The sequence below is a fragment of the Capra hircus genome, chromosome 26 (assembly GCF_001704415.2).
Source record: "Capra hircus breed San Clemente chromosome 26, ASM170441v1, whole genome shotgun sequence".
NCBI classification, from domain to species: domain Eukaryota; kingdom Metazoa; phylum Chordata; class Mammalia; order Artiodactyla; family Bovidae; genus Capra; species Capra hircus.
Window position 1 is genome coordinate 20,500,442 of NC_030833.1, and position 24,667 is coordinate 20,525,108.

The window sequence follows — 24,667 nt, forward strand, 5'->3', positions numbered from 1 at the left end:
GAAATGGCAACCCACTCTAGTATTCTTGCCTGGAGAATCCCAGGGACAGAGGAGCCTGGTGGGCTGCCTTCTATGGGGTCGCACAGAGTCAGACATGACTGACGCGACTTAGCAACAGCAGCAGCAACTAAGTTAACAGTTCATTTCCAGGTCTGTAAGGTTTCTTGCTGATTTCCAGTGAAAAAAAGTTATTTATTAACAACTATGAATTCCCTTTCCTGATTTCTCTTGCCTGCCAAACTAAGTTACTCATTAGCACTTGTACAAAACAGTCAAATGAGATCATTAAATAAGGTTACCTGGACCATGAAAGCAACTGCAGCACCCCTGAGAATCCTGAGAGAATTTCAAGAATTTTAGGAACGAAGGGTCACAATTTGAGTTAATATTAAAAAGTGGGTAATAGTGTTGGGCTTCATTAAACTCACTTCAAGCCACATTTATTGAAAGTATTGGTCGCTCGGTCATGTCCGACTCTTTGCAACCCCGTGGACTGTAGCCTGCCAGGGACCTTTCTCCATGGAATTCTCCAGGCAAGAATACTGGAGGGGATAACCATTCCCTTCTCCAAGATATCTTCCCAACCCAGGGATCAAAACTGAGTCTCCTGCATTGCAGGCAGACTCTACCATCTGAGCCACCAAGGAAGTCCTTCAACATTTATTGAAAGCCTACCGTTTATTATCTATAAAAATTTACAGAAAATTACATAATAGGGAATTAAAATCTCTAAGGTCTCTTCAATTTTTTAAAAAAACTGATTCTTAGTATTTATATATTGATTATACACATATATACATTTATTATACATTACTTGACATAAAATATAACTGCAGTACTATAGTATAAACAGTAGAAAACTGACTTTGTTTTCAATAAGTGTTAATGGAGTCATATGGGTTAAAAAATTGCTATTTCTTTTTTTTTTTTAATTTTAATTTTTACTTTTACTTTACAATACTGTATTGGTTTTGCCATTCGTTGACATGAAAAAATTGCTATTTCTAATTTCTCATATATCTGAATGCTGTGAGTTTTTCAAATGGGTAAAAATGATCTGGGTTCTCAAAAAGCATGTATAACAGCAGATCATTCTCAAAGACAATTTACCCACCCAAACTGTGTACAATGCAAATGACCTAGCACTTCACTGAACAGAAAATATAGGATGAACAGTTTTTTTTAAAAAAAGACTCCCTCTAACTCAGCTATTTTATAAAGAATAATGAATAGGAGGAAGCTTTAAAGAGAAGAAATTTTAAAACTATCCTTTTAATTCACTGAAGGAAAAGTTCTAGAAATACTGAATCAATGTCTAGTGTGTGCTTTTAGTCACATCCAACTCTGTGACCCTCTGGACTGTGGCCCACCAGGCTCCTCTATCAATGGGATTTTTCAGATGAGAATACTGGAATGGGTTGCCATTTCCTTCTCCAAGGGATATTCCCGACCAAGGGATCAAACCCGGGTCTCCTGCATTGCAGGCAGATTCTTTATGCACTGAGCCATGGGGGAACTCCTATAGTATTATTAGTAAGAGACAAAGATGGAATTTATTTCTGGTTTCAAAGAGTAATCACTTCCTTTCTAGAAGAATAAAACCCTTTAAAACTTCATTGTTCAGAATTTCCTGAACTAAAGTGACCAATTATTCAAAATGAAAACCTGATAACCTTTACTCTAATTTACTGAAACAAAAAAAATTTAAAAAGCACATCTCTAACATGAAACTCAAAGGAACCAGGCAGGGAAGAGGATGGGGTAAGAGAGTGGTTATTTATTGTTTTCCCTCTGAAAATATGACTTCTTGAGTGTCCTGGTGTTCAGTGAGGAGTCTTTTTCAAGATTAAAAATGGTGAAAGGAGATGTGGGCAGGAAGAATGATATACTGATCTAAAAGAGAAAGCAATGCCTAAGGTTTCCATCTATCTATTTAACACAAAAAGATAGTACATTTACTTTATCTGTCCACGCCTTATCATACAAAAGGAAAAAAGTAAATTCAGTATCACCAAATGAAGAGTTTTCCTGACTACTCTCTAATATATTATGATCTTCATATCTTTCAGTATCCTTTCACTGTTTTATGCCAATGTTCACCCACGTGAATATGCATCATTGGTATCAAATCACATGGCATTAATAAAGATGCCATTAATACTTAATGGTATTCAGTTTTTAACAGAGCTGCTAAATTCCAAATATGCTATTTAAACTAAATACTACTACGCTATGTTTCACAAATTTCAAAATTCTCATGTTTATCAAATATACTGCTGAACAAACCAGATGGCATCAATCAAGGTTTTTATTCTCATAAAAACAAAGAATAAGCACCATATATATACACACATACATAAAATAATGTAGAGCTAAACTTCTAAAAATGGAAGTTTAACAAATGGTAATTAGTATATATAATGAATATAATGAACCATAAATTCTCTAGTTATGAGCTTCAACAGTAAGTCAGATTACATTAAAGATGTAGAACTTTTCAAAATGTCAAATTCCATTTCATTTGATCTTGGTGCATGAGTCTTTTTAATAAGCACGCTTAAAAGAGCTCAGAATTTACGGAGTAGTGGGGGGTGTTTTAATTTAAAAAGCAGTAAAGCAAGATCTGCATCACAGAAAACAGTTATTTCTGTCTTGCCTTTGAAACAAAAGATAGCTTTCAAAAATTAAAAACAAATCAATAATCACAGAACTATAAATAAAAAACATATGAGATACCACTTCACATTCACAGAATGGCTACATTAAAATAGCTAACACAAGTGTTGAGGATGTAGAGGAATTGGAACCCTCATACTCTGCTGATGGAAATGTAAGATGGTGCAGTAACTTAAGAAAACAGTCTAGTAGTTCCTCAAAAGATTAAACATAGAGTTACTATATGACTCAGTAATTCCTCTTCTAGGTATAAACCCAAGAGAAATGAAAACAAATGTCTATACAAAAACTTGTATACAATGTTCATAGTTAATTTTATTCCTAACAGTCAAAAGGTGAAAGCAACCAAAATGTTCAACAACTGATGAGTAGATAAATAAAATGTGGTATAATATACAATGGAATATTACTCAGCAATAAAATGGAACAATATATTGATAGATGCTACAGTCTGGATGAATTTTGAAAACATTTTGCTAAGTGAAAGAAACCACTCACCAAAGACTATATATTTTATTATTCCAATTATTAGAACTGGAGAATTCCATGGACAGAGGAGCCTGGCAGGCTACAGTCCACAGGATCACAAAGAGTCGGACATGACTGAAGTGACTTAGCATGCACACGCCACAATAGGCAAATCTACAGAAACAGAAAATAGATTAATGCTTGAATAGGTCTAAGGGATTGGAAGAAAACAGGGCTGGGGTGGGGTGATTGCCGAAGAGTAGAGTTCTCTCCAGAGTAATGAAAATGTCCTGTAATTGTTTGTGATAGTGAACAACTCTGTGAACACGCTAAAAAACCACTAAATTGTATTCTTCAAATGCATTAATCATATGGCATGTAAATTATATCTGAATTAAGCTATTAATGTGTCAACATGAAAGCAAATTTGGAAAACAGCAGTGGCCACAGGATTGGAGGTCAGTTTTCATTCCAATCCAAAAGAAGGGCAATACCAAAGAATGTTCAAACCACCATACAATTGCACTCATTTCACATGCTAATAAGATTATGCTCAAAATCCTTCAAGCTAAGCTTCTGCAGTACATGAACTGAGAACTTCCAGATGTACAAGCTGGATTTAGAAAAGGTAGAGGAACCAGAGATCAAATTGCCAACATCTGTTGGATCATAGAAAAAGCAAGGAATTCCAGAAAAACATCCACTTCTGCTTCACAAACTAAAGCTTTCACTGTGTGGATCACAACTATAAAAAAATTCTTAAAGACATGTGAATACCAGACCACCGTATATGTCTCCTGAGAAACCTATATGAAGGTCAAGAAGCAACAGAACCAGAGGTGGAACTATGGACTGGTCCAAACTGGGAAAGGAGTGTGGCAAGGCTGTATATTGTCACCCTGCTTATTTAACTTATATGCAGAGTACATCATGGGAAATGCTGAGCTGGATGTATCCCAAGCTGGAATACCTCCAGGAGAAATATCAACAACCTCAGATATGCAGATGATACCACTCTAATGGCAGAAAGCAAAGAGTTACCAAAGATCCTCTTGAGGGTGAAAGAGTAGTGAAAAGGCTGCCTTAAAACTCAACATTCAAAAAACTAAGATCATGGCATCTGGTTCCAACACTTCATGGCAAATAGAAGGGGAAAAAGTGGAAAGCAGTGACAGATTTTATTTTCTTGGGCTACAAAAATCACTGCAGATGGTGACTGCAGCCACAAAATTAAAAGATGCTTGCTCCTTGGCAGGAAAGCTATGACAAAGCTAGACAGCACACTAAAAGCAGAGACATCACTTTGCTGACAAAGATCCATATGATCAACGCTATGATTTTTCCACAGTCATGTACGGATGTGATCACTGGACCATAAAGAAGGCTAAACACTGATGAACTAATGGTTTCCAATTGTGGTGCTAGAGAAGATTCCTGAATCCCTTGGACTGCAAGAGGATCAAACCAGCTAATCCTAAAGGAAATCAACCCTGAATATTCATTGGAAGGACTGATGCTGAAGCTGAAGCTCCAATACTTTGGCCACCTGAGGCGAAGAGCTGACTCAACTGGGAAAGACCCTGATGCTGGGAAATACTGAGGGCAGGGGAAGGAGGGCACAACAGAGGATGAGGTGGCTGGATGGCATCACCAACTCAATGGACATAACTCCAGGAAATAGTGAAGGACAGGGAAGCCTGGTGTGCTGCAGTCCATGAGGTTGCAAAGTCAGATGGCATCCACTTTTAGACACTGGAAGTAGTACAGTGAGACCTAGAGTCAAACTGTGACTTTGCCAACTTCTTACCATATGACCTTTAGTAAATTATCTAATCTCACTAAATTTTCAGTTCCTTTTGCAGTACAATAAGAGACAAGTACTTATTTCATTGGATTACTATAAGAATTTAATGAGATAACAGATATAAAGTTACATGTAAAAAATAGTGTATGTTATACGACATACTGTGCTCAAACAACAGCTATTCTTATTACAATTATTTTATTTTCACTAGACCTTTATTTTCTTGTTCCCATAAGGAAATACATAATGCAGACTTCTGCAAGGTTTGTCCCAAATCCACGCATCTAAGTTAAACCTTATAAATTTTAATTCCTTATAAGAAATATTACTTTATTTTTTAAAGCAATTTACTTTCTATCTGATGCCTTGCCTGGAATATAAATGACATTTATGAAGTTACTATTTTTATAGAACTACAGAAATTAAAAGACCACAAAATTCAATGTCACTAATGGTTGGGGGGGGGTACTCATTAAAAAACAAATTCAGTGTGTTTATTTTTAAAACTGCACATTCAGAAATAAAGGTCCAAAGATTAGGCAGCCACAAAAATCAACCTTCTAATTAAATAAAAATTGCCAATAAATACATTATAGTAAAAATGTTTTAGCCATATGCTTAAAAACAAAGTGAAGTAAATTTAGGGAAGTCCTATGAAATAATTTCCTGTTTAAGAAATGAATGTTCTTAATTCCCAGCTAATTTGATAACATTTCTACAGAAAGTCCTTAATGAAAAACTCTCATATGAATGAAAGTCAACATTTTAGAATGAAGTGTAACATGCACAAACCAACACTAAGTACAAAGACAGTAAATAACATTTTATATTTCTACCTAAAAATTCAGCATTACATTCCCCCAAAACTTATAATTCTATTCTACAATGAATCACATAAACAGGTCAAATTTTGATCGAATCGAGTACAGAATCAAAAGTCATTCAACAATCACATTCCTATCTGAAAACATGGGAAGGAGCCTTTCCATTCAAATTTTCAGGAATATTTTAATATCTCATAAGAGTGTCACACTTTATAAATCATTGCTTGAGAAAACTGATCATGGATTTCCAAAAATATTTAATTAAACCAAAATTGAATTAAGATTTTAAGTGTCTGGTTAGAGCTAAATATAATAGAACACCATACCTAAAATATAAATTACATTTTTTTCAAAGCTAAACAAAAATTTTTTAAATGCCCACAGAGTATTATATCTCTACAAAGGTGCACAGCCTAAAAACAAAGTTTCTTTTATCTCTCATGATAAGACAAACACTTAAGGCAACAATATATTTAACTAACCTGTTTTATTCAGAATAAATCTTTCACCCACAAAAAAAGAAACTTATCTTTAAAAGTTACATACTCAATTTTTATGTCAATTTTTTGAACTCGCATAAAAAGGGCCTACAAAGACAACACCTTTATCAATTTCTCAAATCTGGTAAATCAACAGTTTACTATATTCCAAAAGTTGCTGAAAATTTTTTTTTAATAAAAATATCAAACAAGTAACTTTTTGCTGACTTGTTTACACATCTGTATTTCCTATTTTTTATCCTACTATCCATTCTTTTAAAAGCATTCCCCCTTTTTTTAGTACATATAGCTTTAGGTGTAAAAATAATAAAAGCTATCAAAATACTAAGTGTTGACATTAACTGTAGCTGCCTCTGTACTTTCCTGTATCCTTAGATTGTTTTTAATGAACATGTAAGTACTTTCAAAATGAAAAAATTTTTTCAACTTGCTTACCACCCAGCTTTTTCACAAGAGTCTTATATACCAATCTTTTGCGGTAAATTAGGTAGAAAAGAGATGTGAATTTAAACAAACATTTTCAGGTAAAAAGAAGAATGTCAGAAAATGGGAAAACATAGCCTTAAAACATCTTACATAATGCTATCTGTAAATACTTTAAAAGCAGGTGGTAACAACTAAAAACTTTGGCAAAAGTTTTTATCTGCTTCAAATTTACTATTTCCCAATGAAAATGAAAGTAGATTAGTTTTGTGTGGAAAAGGCCCAATTGCATTTACATTCTAAGTCATTTTCTAGGTCTATAAAATGATCTCAAACCATGTACTATTAATATCACAAAACCGATTAAAGCAAGCTAAAGACAGAACTTAGAAACTAACTAGTTTTTGTTTTTTTTAGGCAAGTTATTAGAGACACTTTCTGATACGGAAAAGAACTCAACAAAACTATTTAGCATAATAAATGCTATAAATAATAAAAGTAATGCAAGGCCTCTTACCAATTTCAGCAGGTAGTTGTTTGATTTTGTTCTCTCGAATGCTAAGCATGCTGAGTTTTGACAGGTTTTTGATGTCTTTTTCCACAGTAGTTATACGATTAAAGCGAAGGTAAAGAGTGGTGAGAGAATCTAGCCTATACACCACTGAAGGAATTTCTCTCAGTTTATTATGCCGTAAATCAAGCATCCGGAGCTTCTTCAAGTTATCGAGAGAGTCAGGCAAACTGGTAAGTGAATTTTCACTTAGAGCCAGTGTCATGAGATTTACTAGACAGCCCACTTCCGCTGGGAGAGACTGTAATTTGTTGCTATATAAATAAAGTTCTGTTAATTGAGTCAACTCCTTGATTGATGATGGCAATATGTGTATAGACCTCTTGGATAAGTCCAAACGCATTGAGTTCTCTTCCCGGCATTTGTTGAGCTCTTTAATCACCTCTGCATTGCTAGATTTTTTTCTAGTCCCAGGTGCTGGATTTGGCCGTTTGATCGTATTATCAACCGAAAAAGCCACTCCTGGCTGGGCAGCACTGGAGTCCTTCTTTCCATCTTTGGCATCTTTCCCTTTGGTCTTAGGTTCTTTTTCTTTGCTCTCTTTTCCAAAACCTCCAGAGGCTTTTGCCTCCTTTTCTCTTTCCTTGGCTGATGGTGCTTTGGGATCTTTCTCTTTAGAGTCTTTTTCTTTTCCTAAACTACTACTCATGGTGACTCAAGCTAGGGCAAAAACTACATGAACTCCTTTTATTTACCAACAAAAGAAATTCAAAGGTGAAGAGACAAAGATCCTACACAGTCAAAAAAGGTGTTGGCTTGAAGAAGTAATCTCCATCTGTTACATGCTGGATCTAAAACCGCTATGCCCATTTCTGACAACTCATTCCAACTGGTAAAATGGTGCTGGTCAATCAATGATTCATTAGAATTCCTGAAATATAATACAGAGAGAGTATTAAATTACTTTAGGTTATAATTTATATTAAGTAAATTGGTGCTGCAAACAATCTTACTGACAATTTTGTTATATTCCTATGATTTGAAACAGTAAATAAATATTTATTGAACACCTTCTACTTTGCAAAACCCATTAAAAAACTATAAAAATTAATAAAACAGACTCTAACTTTGAAGAATTTACAATCTAACAGGAAAAGGTAAGATAGGAACAAGTAATCAAACTGCAAAATTCTAAAGTGATGAAACATGGGAGAAATCACCACAGCAGCTAATGCCTAAGTGCTTTCTATGAGCAAGCATCACTGCAAGGAATTTACAAACATTAACTCTATATCAGCCCTGAGATAAATCCTTATCCCTATCTTACACACAGGGACAACTGAGGCACAGAAATATCTTTAAATAACCAGCTTTGCGATCTTGGCAAAGTAATGGAACTAAGATTCCAAAATGGTGGTACACTGCCTATATGCCTAACTAACACAGTAAAACTGCTGTATCTGCAGCTAATTAACAAATAGTTTCAAGCAAAAGAAAAGACTTGAAAGGCAATAATGACAGAATGGAGAGCAGTGGAGTAAAGGAACAAAATTGAGATACATATGGAAAACAGCAAATACATCGGGAAAGGGGCTCTAAGGACCCCTTTTGAGAAACAATAACAGAGCAATCTCCATGAAGCCTATTCTAGGAACTGAAAAGGTAGCTTTTTCAGTTGACAGTGAGAAGGATTAAGGGTTCTTAGAAATAGAAACAGTTCACTGGTAAAAATGACTGACCAAAATGACCCACAAAGGTTGAAAATACAAGGGGAGACAACATTAGGCTAATAAGATCTATTCTTGGCATAAGACTAGACTAATGATCATCACATTTAATAATTATTTACTTAGAAAAACATATCAATAAGCCATATATACTAAATATATTCCCTAGTCTTACCTTAAATGCATATGTGAAAGCTTTACAATACTGAATCTTAAATTACAATAAAAGACTTCTGATTCCATACAAGTTAGAATAATAATTCCATACAAGGTAGAAAAGTATTCTGTTTTTCACATTAATTGTAACTTAAAACCCTGACAAAACACATGAAGCAACTAGAAGAATATTCTGAAAGGTAGATGAAAGACGACAGACTGGTTAGTAAAAGACAGGGAAGCCTGGAGGGCTGCAGTCCAAGGGGTTGCAAAGAGTTAGACATGACTTGGTGACTGAACAAGAAGAACTAAAGAACAAATGGAGATAAATACAATAAGTGAAATAAAAAATACACTAGAAGGAATCTACAGCTGAATAATTGAAGAAGAACAGATAAGGGACATGGAAGACAGAATGGTGGAAATCACTGCCATGGAAAAGAAAAAATAAGAATAAAAAGAAATGAAGACAGTCTGAGAGACCTCTGGACAACATTAAATGCACCAACATTCACATTATAGGGGTCCCAGAAGGAGAATAGAGAGAGAATGAATCTGAGAAAATATCTGAAGAGATAATAGCTGAAAACATCCCTTACATAAGAAAGGATACAGTCACCCAAGTCCAGGAAGCTCAGAGAGTCTCAGGCAGAATAAACCCAAGGAAGAACATGCCAAGACACATAGTAATTAAAGGGGAAAAAAAAAAAGCAACAAGGGAAACATGATAAATAACATACAAGTGAATTCCCATATGGTTATCAGCTGATTTCTCAGCAAAACTCTGCAGGCCCAAGGGGAGTGGCATGACATATTTAAAGTGATGAAAAGGAAAAACCTACAACCAAGAATATGCTAGGAGTTCCCTGGTGGTCCAGTGGCTAAGACTCTGTAATCCCAGTGCAGGGACCCAGGTTCAATCCCTGGTCAAGGATCTAGACCCCACCTGTCACCACTAAAGATCTTACTAAGATGTGATACAGCCAAACAAATTAAAAAAAAAAAAAAAAAAAGAATACTCTACCCATCAAGGCTCTCAGTCAGATGTGACAGAGACATCAAATGTTTTACATTTTACAGACAAGCAAAAGCTAACCAGCACCACCAGACCAGCTTTGCAACAAATGATAAAGGAACTTTTCTAGGTGGGAAACAGACCAGCAAACTTAAAACAACCTTGCACATATGTTAGACTGCTATATCAAAACTGCATGGGAAAAACAAATCCCAAAACTACGATAAACAGACAAAAAAGAAAAAGCAGTCCAAACACACTAAAAATGGTCATCAAACTGAAAGAGAAGAGAAAAGAGGAAGGGAAGAAAAAAGGCCTATTGAAAACAAACCCAAAAAAGTAAGAAAATGTTAATAAGAAAACCTTTTTTAAGAAAATGGTAATAATTTTTTTAATAGACTTAATTAAGAACTGTATGGTAATAAGAATAGTATGGAGGTTCCTAAAACTAAAAATAGAGCTACCATAAGATCCTACAACCCCACTCTTGGGCATGCATTAGAATCCAAAAAGACACATCCACCCCTATTTCAGTACTGTTTACAACAGCCAAGACATGGAAGAAACCTGTGTTCGACGACAGAGGACTGGATAAAGAAGATGTGGTATATATAATACAATGGAATATTACTCAGCCATTAAAAAGAATGAAATAATGCCACTTGCAGCAGCAAACATGGATGGATCCAGAAACTGAGTGAATTAAGTCAGAAGGAGAAAGTGAAATATGCTATCACTTCTATGCAGAATCTAAAAACATGATACAAATAAACTTATTTACAAAACAGAAACCGGCTCATGGAGAACTTATGGTTACCAGGGAAGAGTGGTAGAAAGAGACAGCTAGGGAGTTTAGGATTGACACATACATACAGTTATATTTAAAACAGATAACTAACAAGAATCTACTCTGCTCAATATTATGTAACAACCTAAACAGGAAAGAGTAGCTATACATCTATATGTATAACTGAATCACTCTGCTGTACTCCTGAAACTAATACAACATTTTCAGCCACTATATTCCAATCAATATAAAATAAAAAGTTTAAAAAGACAGAAAACATATAAATTGCAGAATGATAAAGAATGGTTCCATCTGTATAATGTTTCAATACATACAAATTAATACATATGGCTTGTGAACACATTTATCATACCATGGACAGTCTTGTCTTTTTTCTTTTTAAAAATATTTTTGACTTTGAACCAATATTATACCTCTTCTCATAGTTTTAATTTGTATTTCTTGACATTCATTTTCAAATGTTTATTGGGCCTTTGTATTTCTACTTGTGCAAATTCTTTAATTCTTTGCCAAAAAAAACATACATTTAGACACAAAAAGGATTGAGAAACATCAAATTCAGGATGGTGGTTTCTAAGCTGTGGTTCCAAGGTGGCTTCTAAGTTGCAGTTGTAAAGACAAGTAAGTAGAACACTAACCCAATGTTTGACAAGTGGATTTCAGTAGAGTCCAAAGTTATGTTTTCATTTTGAAGCAAATGGGCAAATGAACTCTGAGTCCTCTTCTGGCTGTATGAAAGATTTAGAAAGCCATCTTCTTCTAGTTATTAAAAGAATATTTATTTAACAAACAATGAGAAACAATACCTATCAAATTGATTAAAAACTAAAAAAAGAACTGTGCTGGTGAGGACACAGAGACACTTAGACTCTCATAGACTGCTGATGGGCATACAATCCAGTAGACTTTGAAAATGTGGCTTCTTCATAATATGATTAATTTGGCATCTTTTGCTTGAATAAAAATATAAATGTATGTGAGTTACAAATCTGTGTAATAACACAGAAAAAAATTAAAAGAATACACCCTCAAACTGTTCATTTAACTGCTTACCTCTCTCTCTGGAAAAAGATACTGGTTGATGAGAGAGAGACAAGAAAAGGAAATGCCAGGGAATGAGGTAAAGAAATTGAAGTTGAGATCAAATCATAAAGGGCCATGGATACTGAGCTTGAGTTTGGACTCTGCCACAAATTCTTCATCTAGGATCTTACACATATCACATGGAGAACACTGATGAAACAGATATGCACTTTGAGCCCGACTTATCAGGAAAGGAACTTATGTATCTACATCTGTCCCAGTATAGCAAATCTGTTATCAAGTCTTCAGTTAAACCCTTTCCCAAAAAGCAGATCTCCACTGCCTCTGCTTTTACCTGCCCAGTCCTAATGGTACAAGACTTGCTACCTCTGTTCAGATAGGTTGAGAAATTTATAAACTACTATCACACGATTATATTTGATTTCCAAAGTAACCATCTGTTAAGCAGGCACCCCAGGAGTGTTACTCTCATTAACAGATGAGTTAACTAAGGTTTATGGAAGTTAAATTATCTGCCCAACAGCATGGTGTGAGTCTGACAATAATAACACTAGAGGTAGCAGCAGATGATGTTTATTTAGTACTTACTACTTGTCAGGCACAGTGCTAAATGCTTTTAGCTCTTATCTCATGAAGTCCTTGCAACAATTCTGAGGCAGATTAACGTCCATTTATAGATAAGGAAACGAAGGCTCAAGAGTAATCAAACAACTTGTCAAAGATCACAGAGACCATAATTGACTAAGTCACAAGGCTAACACAGTTCCAACTCCAAAACCCATGTCATAACCACTATACTATTTCAGAATACACTAAAGGGTTATACATAACCATGTAAATAATCGGGATTGACACAGGAATCAAGGAAAATTTTTAACAGAGCAAGATTTTAAAAGGTAGGAATGCTTTCTATAGTCTGAACAAATGCTAAATTAAAAAACCCAATACAGAAAATCTAAATATCTTTACAAAATTATTCTCCCTCCATATAGATCACACTAGTAGTTTATTAAGAAATCTGAGCAATTGAGAAATTTCTGAGCAAATGAGAAATTTCTTCCAATAATGTATTATTATATGCCTAAATACATAATTCATATAACTTTCAACAAGTTCAATTATTTTCTACTGAGTGGTATCTTCCTGAAAAGTATGATAAAAAGAATATATTTTATAAATTAATTTTAATTCAGTACCTTACAGTTTAACTCTACAACCAATTAGCTCCACTTTTCCATTAATAGAATATATGAATGTTTCAATAACTGACCACTAGAAAGTGATAACACAGCTCAACTTAGAAAAGAGCCTAACTCATACATCTGTGGCCCATGCACTAATTATTAAAAACTAGTACTGACTAGTCCCTTCTAGTAACAGTGTCACAGGATCCAGCAATCCCACTCCTGGGCATGTATCAGGAGAAAACCATAATTCAAAAAGATACACATACCCCGATGTTCACTGCAGCACTATTCATGCTAGTCAGGTCATGGAAACAATTTAAATGTCCATCAACATAGAAGATGTAATACACAGCACACAATGGAATACTACTCAGTCATAGAAAAGATTGAAAAATGCCATTTGCAGTGACATGGACAGAACTAGATAGTGAGTGAAGAAAATCAAAGGCAAACAGCACATGATACTGTCTACATGTGGAACCTTAAAAAAAATGTACAAATGAACCTATTTAGAAAACAGAAATAGAGTCACAGATATAGAAAGCAAACTTATATTTACCAAGAGGGAAGTGGGGGAGGGATAAATTGGGAGGTTGGGAGTGACATCTACACACTACTATATATAAAATAGATAACTAAAAAGAGTCTACTGCATAGCGCAGGGACCTCTACTCAATACTCTGTAATGATGTATATGGGAATAGAATCTTAACAGTGAATATATGTGTACATATAATTGATTCACTTTGCTGTACAGGAGAAATTTATAGAGTATTTTAAAGCAACCATACTCCAATACAAAATTTAAAAAGAGTACATGCTTATTTTCTAACTATTTATCTCCTGCCTAGGACAAAGAGAATTATTCCCATAAGTGAGGGGGGGGGAACTGGATGTTCAGAGACTTGAGGAGTTCTAGCTATATTAAATTTGACTCGCCTTATAACCTAACTCAGTCTCTATCCTGTATTCTAATGTTAAATGTACATATCTGCTAGCTAATTTCTGATCTAAAGGAATTTGGTTAAAAGTACTATTGAAAAACATAGATTTTTTGCATGATACAGGATGCCCGGGGCTGGTGCACTGGGATGACCCAGAGGGATGGTATGGGGAGGGATGTGAGAGGGGGGTTCAGGATGGGGAACACGTGTATGTATACCTACGGCGGATTCATGTTGATGTATGGCAAAACCAATACAATATTGTAAAGTGAAAAAAAGAAAAACATAGATTTTAAAGGGGGAAACTATTGTACTTCAAGGATTCAAAGAGAATTCTTTGACAATTTACACAAACTCACTGCTACCTAAAAACAAACAGGAGGAGGGACTCAGTGGCAAAAACAGTAGATCAACTGTAAAGAGTCTTCAAGGACAAAAACATACGACCAAGAATTAATACTGAGTTCTAACAATATAGTTCAGTATAAAAACAGGTAAATATTATTAAACATGTAAGAACTGAAGGATTATTGTTCCTATGAATTGCTCTTGAAGAAAACACTAGTTAATATAATTCAAACATCCAAAAGATTAACAGAAAAACTATGACCTCCTGGGCCTCAGTGCCACCCACCAATGGGCTAACACCAAGTCTGGGACCCTGAGACCCCACAATCAGAGACTCCAGGACCCAGCTCTACCTACCAGGAGGCTGGCACTAGCACCAGGACTCAGGCTTACCTACTGATGGACAGCACAAGCCCCAAGATCCTCTGGGCCTCAGCCCCACTCACCAGTGGGCCAACATCAGTTCCAGAACTATTGTGGCCTCACAGCCAGTCTGTAAAGATTCAGCCCACCCACTGGCAGGCCAGCACCACGACAGGACTCCTCTGTCCATGGAGCCAAATGTGCCAGCACCCAGCCTTACCTACCAGCTGCCAGTAGCCTCCACAAAAAGTGGAGCCTGGCAACCAACCAGGCCAGCCACATCTCAGTGTACCCACAGAAGGTAGCCCACCACAACACAAAGGCCAAAAGAACTCACACAGAGGACATTTTTGGAACTTAAATCTCTGGTGACTACAGAGGAGTGTGCTATGGGGACCTATAAGACATTTTCTATATAAGGCCACTATTCCAAGATCAGGAAATGTAACCAACCTATTGAATAAATAGACACAAAAGCAGGAACCTGGGATTCCCTGGTGGCTCAGTGGTAAAGAGTGTGCCTGCAATGCAGGAGATACAGGAGAAACAGGTTCGATCCCCCCAGTCAGGAAGATCCCCTGGAGAAGGAAATGGCAACTCACTCCAGTATTCCTGCAAGGACAATCCCATGGACAGAGGAGCCTGACAGGCTACAGTCCATGGGGTCACAAAGAGTCAGAGACAATTGAGCACAAAAACAGGCAAAATGAGGGGGAACATGTTAAAACCCCAGAAGAACTAAATGAAGATAAGGAATCTACCCGATAAAGAGTACACGGTAATGAGATGTTCAAAGAACTTGGGAGAAGGAATAAACACAGTGAGATTTAACAAAGAGTTAAAAATATGAAGGGCAACCAAACAGAGATGAAGAATACCATAAATGAAATAAATACATTAGAAGGAAACAACAGCAGATTAGATGATGAAAAGGAAAAAACGAGTGAGCTAAAAACAACAACGAAAATCACTACAGCTGAAAAGAAAAAAGAATAAAAAGAAATACTGACAGTCTAAGAAACCTCTAGGACAACATCAGCATACTAACATTCACATACAGAGATCCCAGAAATGTGTATGGGGTGGGGGTGGCGGGGGGATGGGAGGGACAAAGAGAACATATCTGAGGACAAAACAGTTGGCTACTTCCCTAACCTAGGGAAGGAAACAAGATACCCAGGTCCAGAAAGCATAGAATTCTAAACAGGATCACTCAAAAGAGGACCACATCAAAGATATCAAAGATACCTGGTAATTAAAATAGCAAAAGAGATAAAGGGATATTAAAAGTAGCAAGGGGAAAGCAACAAGTTATACACATAAAACTACCAGCTGTTTTTCAACAGAAACTCCACAGACCAGAAGAGAAAGAAAGGCATGATACATTTTAAAAAATGAAAGAAAAAAATCTACAATCAAGAATACTCTCCTGAGCAAGGCTTTCATTCAGATTTGGAGGAAAGAGCAAAAGTTTTACAGGTCAGCACAACCTAAAAGAGTTCAATACCACAACCAGTTTTGTAAGAAATGTTAAACCAAAGGCCACAACTAGAAATATGAAAATTACAAAAGGAAAAGTCTCATTGGTAAAGGAAAATAGATAACAGACTGATAAACCATGTCAGTTCATTTCAGTTGCTCAGTTGTGTCTGACTCTTTGCGACCCCATGAATCGCAGCACACCAGGCTTCCCTGTCCATCACCAACTCCAGGAGTTTACTCAAACTCATGTCCATCGAGTTGGTGATGCCATCCAGCCATCTCATCCTCTGTCGTCCCCTTCTCCTCCTGCCCCCAATCCCTCCCAGCATCAGAGTCTTTTCCAATGAGCCAACTCTTCGCATGAGGTGGCCAAAGTATTGGAGTTTCAGCTTTAGCATCAGTCCTTCCAATGAACACCCAGGACTAATCTCCCTTAGGATGGACTGGTTGGATCTCCTTGAAGTCCAAGGGACTCTCAAGAGTCTTCTCCAACACCACAGTTCAAAAGCATCAATTCTTTGGCGCTCAGCTTTCTTCACAGTCCAACTCTCATATCCATACATGACCACTGGGAAAACCATAGCCTTAACTAGACGGACTTTTGTTAGCAAAGTAATGTCTCTGCTTTTGAATATGCTATCTAGGATGGTCATAACTTTCCTTCCAAGGAGTAAGCATCTTTTAATCATGGCTTCAGTCACCATCTGCAGTGATTTTGGAGCCCAGAAAAATAAAGCCTGACACTCTTTCCACTGTTTCCCCATCTATTTGCCATGAAGTGATGGGACCAGATGCCATGATCTTCGTTTTCTGAATGTTGAGCTTTAAGCAAACTTTTTCACTCTCCTCTTTCACTTTCATCAAGAGGCTCTTTAGTTCGTCTTCACTTTCTGCCATAAGGGTGGTGTCATCTGCATATCTGAGGTTATTGGTATTTCTCCCGGCAATCTTGATTCCAGCTTGTGCTTCTTCCAGCCAGTGTTTCTCATGATGTACTCTGCATATAAGTTAAATAAGCAGGGTGACAATATACAGCCTTGACGTACTCCTTTTCCTATTTGGAACCAGTCTGTTGTTCCATGTCCAGTTCTAACTGTTGCTTCCTGGCCTGCATATAGGTTTCTCAAGAGGCAGGTCAGGTGGTCTGGTATGCCCATCTCTTGAAGAATTTTCCACAGTTTAAAAGACAAAAGTAGTAAATATAATCTGCTACAGCTTGGCTGGGAAGTTCTGATTCATCCACCATAGTCCCCAGACATTGCTCCTTTGGATTTCTATTAATTTAGGCCTTTACAAATTCTCTTAATGGAAAAAACTTCAATTTCCTAGAAGACTGTAAAAGGCACCTGAATAGTTCTTTGCTCAAAAGGATAAAAAGTTTTGGGAAGATGGAATTATGAAGTTGCCTGAAAAAAGGCAGAAAATAGGGGAACAAAAATCATGAATATGTTGTTCTGTAAAGTTCTTGGTGAAAATGAAAAATATATCATTTACTTAAAAACTAAAAAAAAACTTTTTAGCCAACCCAATATATAGAGAACATTCCATCCGTGAGCAGCAGAATAAGCATTCTTTTCAAGCACATATGGAACATTCTCCAGGATAGACTATAAGCTAGGCCACAAGAAAAAGTCAGTAAATTTAGGAAGACTAAAATTATATCAAGCAACTTTTACAATCACAAGGTTGTGAGAAAAGAAATCAACAAGGGGAAAAAACTACACAAATACGTGGAGGCTGAACACACTAAACATCAGTGGATTACTGAAGAAATCAAGGCAAAATTTTTTAAAAAAGAAAAGAAACAGATAAATGAAAATACACTGAACCAACATCTATGGGACATAGCAAATGCACTAAGAGGGAAACAGTGATACAAGCGTATCTCAGGCTGCATTAAGAATCTCAAACAACCTAACCTTACACTTGAAGGAATTAGAAAAAGAAAAAATAACAAAACCCATTGTCTGGTGGCTCAGAAATGGTAAAGAATCTGCCTGCAATGCATGAGACCCAGGTTCAATCCCTGGGTCAGGAAGATCCCCTGGAGAAGGGAATGGCAACCCACTCCAGCATTCTTGCCTCAAGAATCCCATGGACAGGCAAGCCTCGCTGGCTACAGTCCATGGGATTCCAAAGAGTCAGACGTAACTGATCAATTAATACATATTTACTCACTTAATGTCAGCAGAAGCAAAGAAATCATAAAGATCAGAGCAAAAATACATGAAACAGAGACTAAAAAGCAAAAAAAAAAAAAAAAAAGGCAATGGAAAAGATCAATGAAACTAAAAGTGAGTTCTTTGAAGAGATAAACAAAGTTGCTAAACCTTTAAGCAGACTCATCAGAGAGGGCCCAAATAAATAAAATAAAAAATGGAAAAGACATTATAACCAACACCACAAAAACAAATGATCACAAGAGATTACTATGAATAATCATATGGTAATAAAATGGACAACACAGGAAAAAAAGGACAAATTCCTAGAAATGTATAATCTCTCACAACTGAATCAAGGAGAAACAGAAAATATGAACAGACTAATTATCAGGAATGATATCAAATCAGTAATCAAAAAATCCTCAACCAACAAAAGTCCAGAATCAGACAGCTTCATAGATGAGTATTACCAAATATTAGAGCTTCCTTGGTGGCTCAAATGGTAAAGAATCACCTGCACTGCAGGAGACCCAGGTTTAAGCCTTGGGTTGGGAAGATCTCCTGCAGAAGGGCATGGCTACCTACTCTAGTATTCTTGCCTGGAGAATTCCATGGACAGGGGAGCCTGGTGGGCTACAGTTCATGGGGTCACAAAGAGTCAGAGACGACTGAGTGACTAATACTTTCACTTTCACAACACTTTATGCTGCTTTATACCTTTAAGTATACCTCAAAAGTTATAGCTTAATCTGTATTTTAATCTCTTTGGTATAAAAGATGAGGAAATAAGCATAAAGCTATAATAAACACAGATGAACAAAACACACGCATTAAAGGAAAAAGTCTGATATTAGATCACAGAATAGAATAAAACTGTGCATACTACATTCACCCTCATCCTGCCCAAATGTGAAAGGATGAAATTGAAATACATGCAGATTCTGTATGTTCAAAATGACACAGGGATTATATCGGCACTAGGATATTCACCATAGAACTATATGTAAACAACAATATATTCAAATAACCTAAATGCCCATCACCAAGGCCATGGTTATATACATTATTTTTTACTCAATGAAATACTTTGTAATTACTAAGAAAAATGGTCAACAACCATGTACTGGTAGAACACAATTGAGACAGTAAAGCTTTCGGGGTAATAGTTAGAACTCCGTAGACAGACTGCTGGAATTCAATTTCCAGTTCCCCAACTACCTAGCATTTTACTTAAAGTGTCTATGCCTCAGTTAATCTCTTTGTAAGAGGAGGATAAAATAATACTACATACCTCTCAAGATGTGGCATGAAGACTGTGATGAAGATTAGTAATAAGTACTAAAATGCTTATTAAAACAGGCTCTAGAACATACAAAGCACTGCAAAAATATTATATTAATTATAAGTAAGTGAGAAAACCCCAAGTGTAGAACAGCATATTGTGCTATTTATGGGAAAATATAAATATATGCTTATATGTACAAAATACAGAGGTACACACAAAACTGATAGTGGTTTTGTAGGAAAGAAATACTAGGCAGAAGTCTCAGAGTAGGAGAAATATTTGCTGCATATGTCTGTATCTTTTGGACTCTGTATCATAAGCATATATTGACCAGACAGAAATCAGTACTTAAATTACCCTTAAAAATCTTAAGGAATCTAAGATAACTGAACACAGTGCCATTTTTTTTTATTAGTTCTTTGACCACTATGCCTAAGGTACATTTACTCAGATCTAAGGTTACAAACAGCAAACTCTCAGAGACAAATGTACTTCTTCAAAGTATCTATGAAAGCTCAGATATTTAATATGTTACTGTATAATATACAAAAGGAATTTATATTTAGAGACAACATTACAAATACAAACGTCAAAAAAGTGTTCAAAGAAATGTGCATATAAATACCAAACATTAGAAATAACTTACATGCACATCAACAGTGTCAATAAATTATGGTGCCACACGATAGAGTATCAGACATTTATAATGATAAGCATACACACATAAATTTAGGTATAAAATTACAATTTTGCACATAAATGAACAGTAAATTATGGACTCTTCAAAGTTCCCTGGACTGCAAGATCAAACCAGTCAATCCTAAAGGAAATCAACCCTGAACATTCATTGGAAGGCCTGTTGTTGTAGCTCCAATACTTTGTCCACCTGATGCGAAGAGCCAACTGCAAAAGATCTGGATGCTGGGAAAGACTGAAGGCAAAAGGAGAAGGGGGCAGTGAAAACAAGATGGTTAGATAGCATCACTGACTCAAACAGACATGAATTTGAGCAAACTCTGGGAGACAGTGAAGGACACATGGGGTCAGAAAGAGTCAGACACAACTTAGCAACTGAACAACACCAACAACAAACTATGGACTCTTTCTACACAAGAACACAGATATCCTTCATTCCTTTTCATTGTTATAATTTGTGGTATGACTACACCATAATTTACTTAATCATTTTCTTATCAACTGACATTTAGGTTATTTCTATTTGCCTTCTGGGGGGGTGGGTAGCACAAATAATGCTTCACTGAACATAAATCTTCATATACAGGAACCAGTATTTCCATAAGGCAGGGTCCTGAAAGCAGAACTGTTCAGTCAAAACTAAAGTGCATTTGAAATATGTATGCTAGTGTTAGCTGCTCAGTCATGTCCAACTCTTTGCAACCCTTTGGACCATAGCCCACCAGGCTCTTCTGTCCATAGATTTTTTTCAGCAAGAATACTAGAGTGGGTTGCTATTCCCTTCTCCCGGGGATCTTCCCAATCCAAGAACTGAACCCTGGTATCCTGCATTGCAGACAGATTCTTTACCGGCTGAGCCACCAGAGAAGCACTAAAATATGTATAAGTAGTTCTAAACCATCTTCTTCCAAAGAGAATGCATAAATCTACACTCTTTCAATCTTGACAATCATTATTCTTTCTCATTTTTATCAATCTGATATATGAAAAATGACATATTATCTAATCTGTATTTCTTTGATTAGTGATGGTGAAGAAATCTTTCCATTCTTCCACTGTTTGTGGTATTCAGGCAAAATACAGACTATAGCTACATTATGTATAATACTCATCATGGTTTTAATTTTTCTTAATTTGCCAATATTTAATCATTGGAGGAGAAGGAAATGGCAACCCACTCCAGTATTCTTGCCTGGAGAATCCCAGGGATGGAGAAGTCTGGTGGGCTGCCATCTATGGGGTCACACAGAGTCAGACACGACTGAAGTGACTTAGCAGCAGTAGCAATCACTGGAAGTTTCACTTACAAATTCAGACTACTACTTCTCATTTTAAAAAAATTTTTAAATGTGGGTATCACTGGGTCAACATTTATTAATGACAAAAACCAACTAGTGGTGAACAGAAGTTGTGCCCACACAGTGCTCTCCAACTCAACAATCTCATATATAATCCCTACTGAGTTCACTCATTTATGTTACCTGCCTGATCTCTTGCAGGAATTTAAGTTTAGCATTCCACTACTATTGAGTTACTTGACTATATACTAGTTATGAGAATTCTTCCTATGAAGGATATATGTGTGTGTGTGTGTGTGTGTGTGTGTGTGTGCACATATAGGTAATTATATATACAAAGTATTTCTTGTCTCAATTTTTTAACTTAATGATATTGTTCATATACACATAATATATAAAAATCGTAAAGTCTTAATCAAATGATAGCAATGTTTATCCTTGGTTATAAGAATGGCTTTCACTTTTATTTATCTTTGTATCATTTTTTAAAATATATACAAGAAGAATTCCCTCCTTTTATAATCAGTGAGAGGGGAAAGAAAAAGCTATGTTCATTTTGAAACAGAGGATGATAGTTCGGTTATGTTCACTTTTAAACTGACAAAGAAAACTCTAACATACAATACTAGAGGAGGGCGACATAATAATCAAACCCATTTAAATTAGTCCACAATAGTTCATGAGGAACCAAATACAGCCAATACTTCAGATCTGAACTGTAATGTACACTGCTCTTACAAGAGATATTCAAAAGTGCCTGGAGTGATCTGATTCATATTGAAGTTATAAAACCAAATTTCTGAATACTGGCAGTTCAGAAACCAGCTTTTTCTTCAAATATGAATATTTCAATTTTTATAAATATAAAAACTATAGTTTCATTCAGTCAACATTTAAAATATACTAAATGCCATGAACTGCATAAGGTGCCAAGTATGCAACCATGTAATAAAGCATATTATCCTTACCTGTAAGCTAACAAACAAGTGTAAAGGCAAAAACTGTGGTAAGAACTGTTGAAGCACAAAGGCACTTAAGAGCCTCGGAAAGGCTTCTTCTTAAAGAGACAACACCTAAGAAGAGATCAACTATAAGAGTGAGAGAGGGCCAGGAATCCTAAAGTCATACTGACTCCTCTCTCTCCTTCATCTTTCATATCCTAACAATCACTAAATCCTACTGGTTCTTCCCATAAAATTACACCTGACTCTTCAACTTCTCTTCATTCTCAATGCCACTACCCTGAGCCAGGTACACTGAACATTCTCCTGTAATAGCTTTGTAACTGGTCTCAAGCATCCACTCCCAACCTTATTCTTATTCTAATCACTACATTGTAATTAAAGTAATCTTTCAAATACTCAGGGATTTCCTGGTGGTTCAAATGGTAAAGAGTCTGCCTGCAATGTGGGAGACCCAGGTTCCATCCCTGGGTCAGGAAGATTTACTGGAGAAGGAAAGGCAACCCACTCCCGTTATTCTTGCCTGGAAAATCCCATGGATGAAGGAACCCGGCAAGCTATAGTCTATAGGGTCGCAAAGAGGTGAACATGACTGAGCGACTTCACTTTCTTTCTTTCTTTTCAAATACTCAAATCTAATCGACCAACTGTCCAAATTAAAACACCTGGATGGGAAAGGGGGTGGTCTCACAAACATAACCCTCAAGATAAAATCCAAAATTCTTAGCAATAATTCTCAAGCCTTTCATGATCTGGCCCCTGACTTCAGCCACAATTCCAACATTCCCCACCTTGTCCTCTAGTCACATACACTTCTTTCCAATCCCCCGAGTTCTGCTAGCTCTTGTCCCTAAGACTTTACAGGAGCTATTTCATTTGATCATAAACCAGCATAAAATGATCTCAGTTCGTTTTCAAGGCAAACCATTCATATTACAGTAATACAAGTCTACGCCCCAACCACTATGCCAAAGATGAATTGGAACAGTTCTATGAAGACCTACAAGATCTTCTAGAACTAAAACAAACAAACAAAAAAAAAAAGTGTCCTTTTCATCATGGGGACTAGAATGCAAAAGTAGGAAGTCAAGAGATAACTGGAGTAACAGGCAAGTTTGGCTTTGGCATACAAAATGAAGCAGGGCAATGGCTAACAGAGTTTTGCCAAGATAACGCATTGGTCATAGCAAACATGCTCTTCCAACAACACAATAGACAACTCTACACACGGACATCACCAGATGGTCAATACCAAAATCAGATGGATTATATTCTTTGCTGCTGAAGATGGAGAAGCTCCAAACAGTCAGCACAAAAAAAGACCAGGAGCTGACTGTGGCTCAGATCATGAACTCCTTCTTGCAAAAAACAGGCTTAAATTGAAGAAAGTAAGGAAAACCACCAGGCCATTCAGGTATGATGTAAATCAAATCCCTTATGATTATACAGTGGAAGTGACAAACAGATTCAAATAGATTACATTTGATAGAGTGCCTGAAGAACTATGGATGGAAGTTTGTGACACTCTACAGGAGGCAGTGATCAAACAATCCCCAAGAAGAAATGCAAAAAGGCAAAATGGCTGTCTGAGGAGGCCTTACAAATAGCTGAGAAAGGAAGAGAAGCGAAAGGCAAGTGAAGAGGAAAGATATATCCATCTGAATGCAAAGTTCCAAAGAATAGCAAGGAGAGATAAGAAAGCCTTCTTAAATGAACTATGCAAAGAAACAGAGGAAAACAATAGAATGGAAAAGTCTAGAGATCTCATCAAGAAAATCAAAGATACCAAGGGAACATTTCATACAAAGATGGGCACAATAAAGGATAGAAACGGTATGGACCTAATAGAAGATATTACAAAGAGGTGGCAGAACTGTACAAAAAAGGTCTTAATGACCCGATAACCATCACGGTATGGTCACTCATCTAGAGCCAGACATCCTGGAGTGGGCCTTAGGAAGCATTACTATAAACAATGCTAGCG

The 24,667-nt window shown here is 36.3% G+C and overlaps 1 protein-coding gene across 4 annotated transcripts in view; it reads right to left on the bottom strand.

Annotated features, from left to right (window-relative positions):
• SHOC2 (SHOC2, leucine rich repeat scaffold protein) overlaps positions 1–24,667 on the bottom strand; it is an 85,120-nt gene that overhangs the window by 47,177 nt on the left and 13,276 nt on the right. For 3 of the 4 annotated variants that reach the window (XM_005698466.3, XM_018041275.1, XM_018041276.1), the window contains exon 2: positions 7,213–8,137. In XM_005698466.3, coding sequence (XP_005698523.1) covers positions 7,213–7,915 — 703 coding nt within the window. In that variant the 5' untranslated portion in view covers positions 7,916–8,137. Of the gene's footprint in view, positions 1–7,212; positions 8,138–11,550; positions 11,641–24,667 lie in introns of those variants that run through there. The other variant, XM_005698467.3, reaches the window with a different exon arrangement.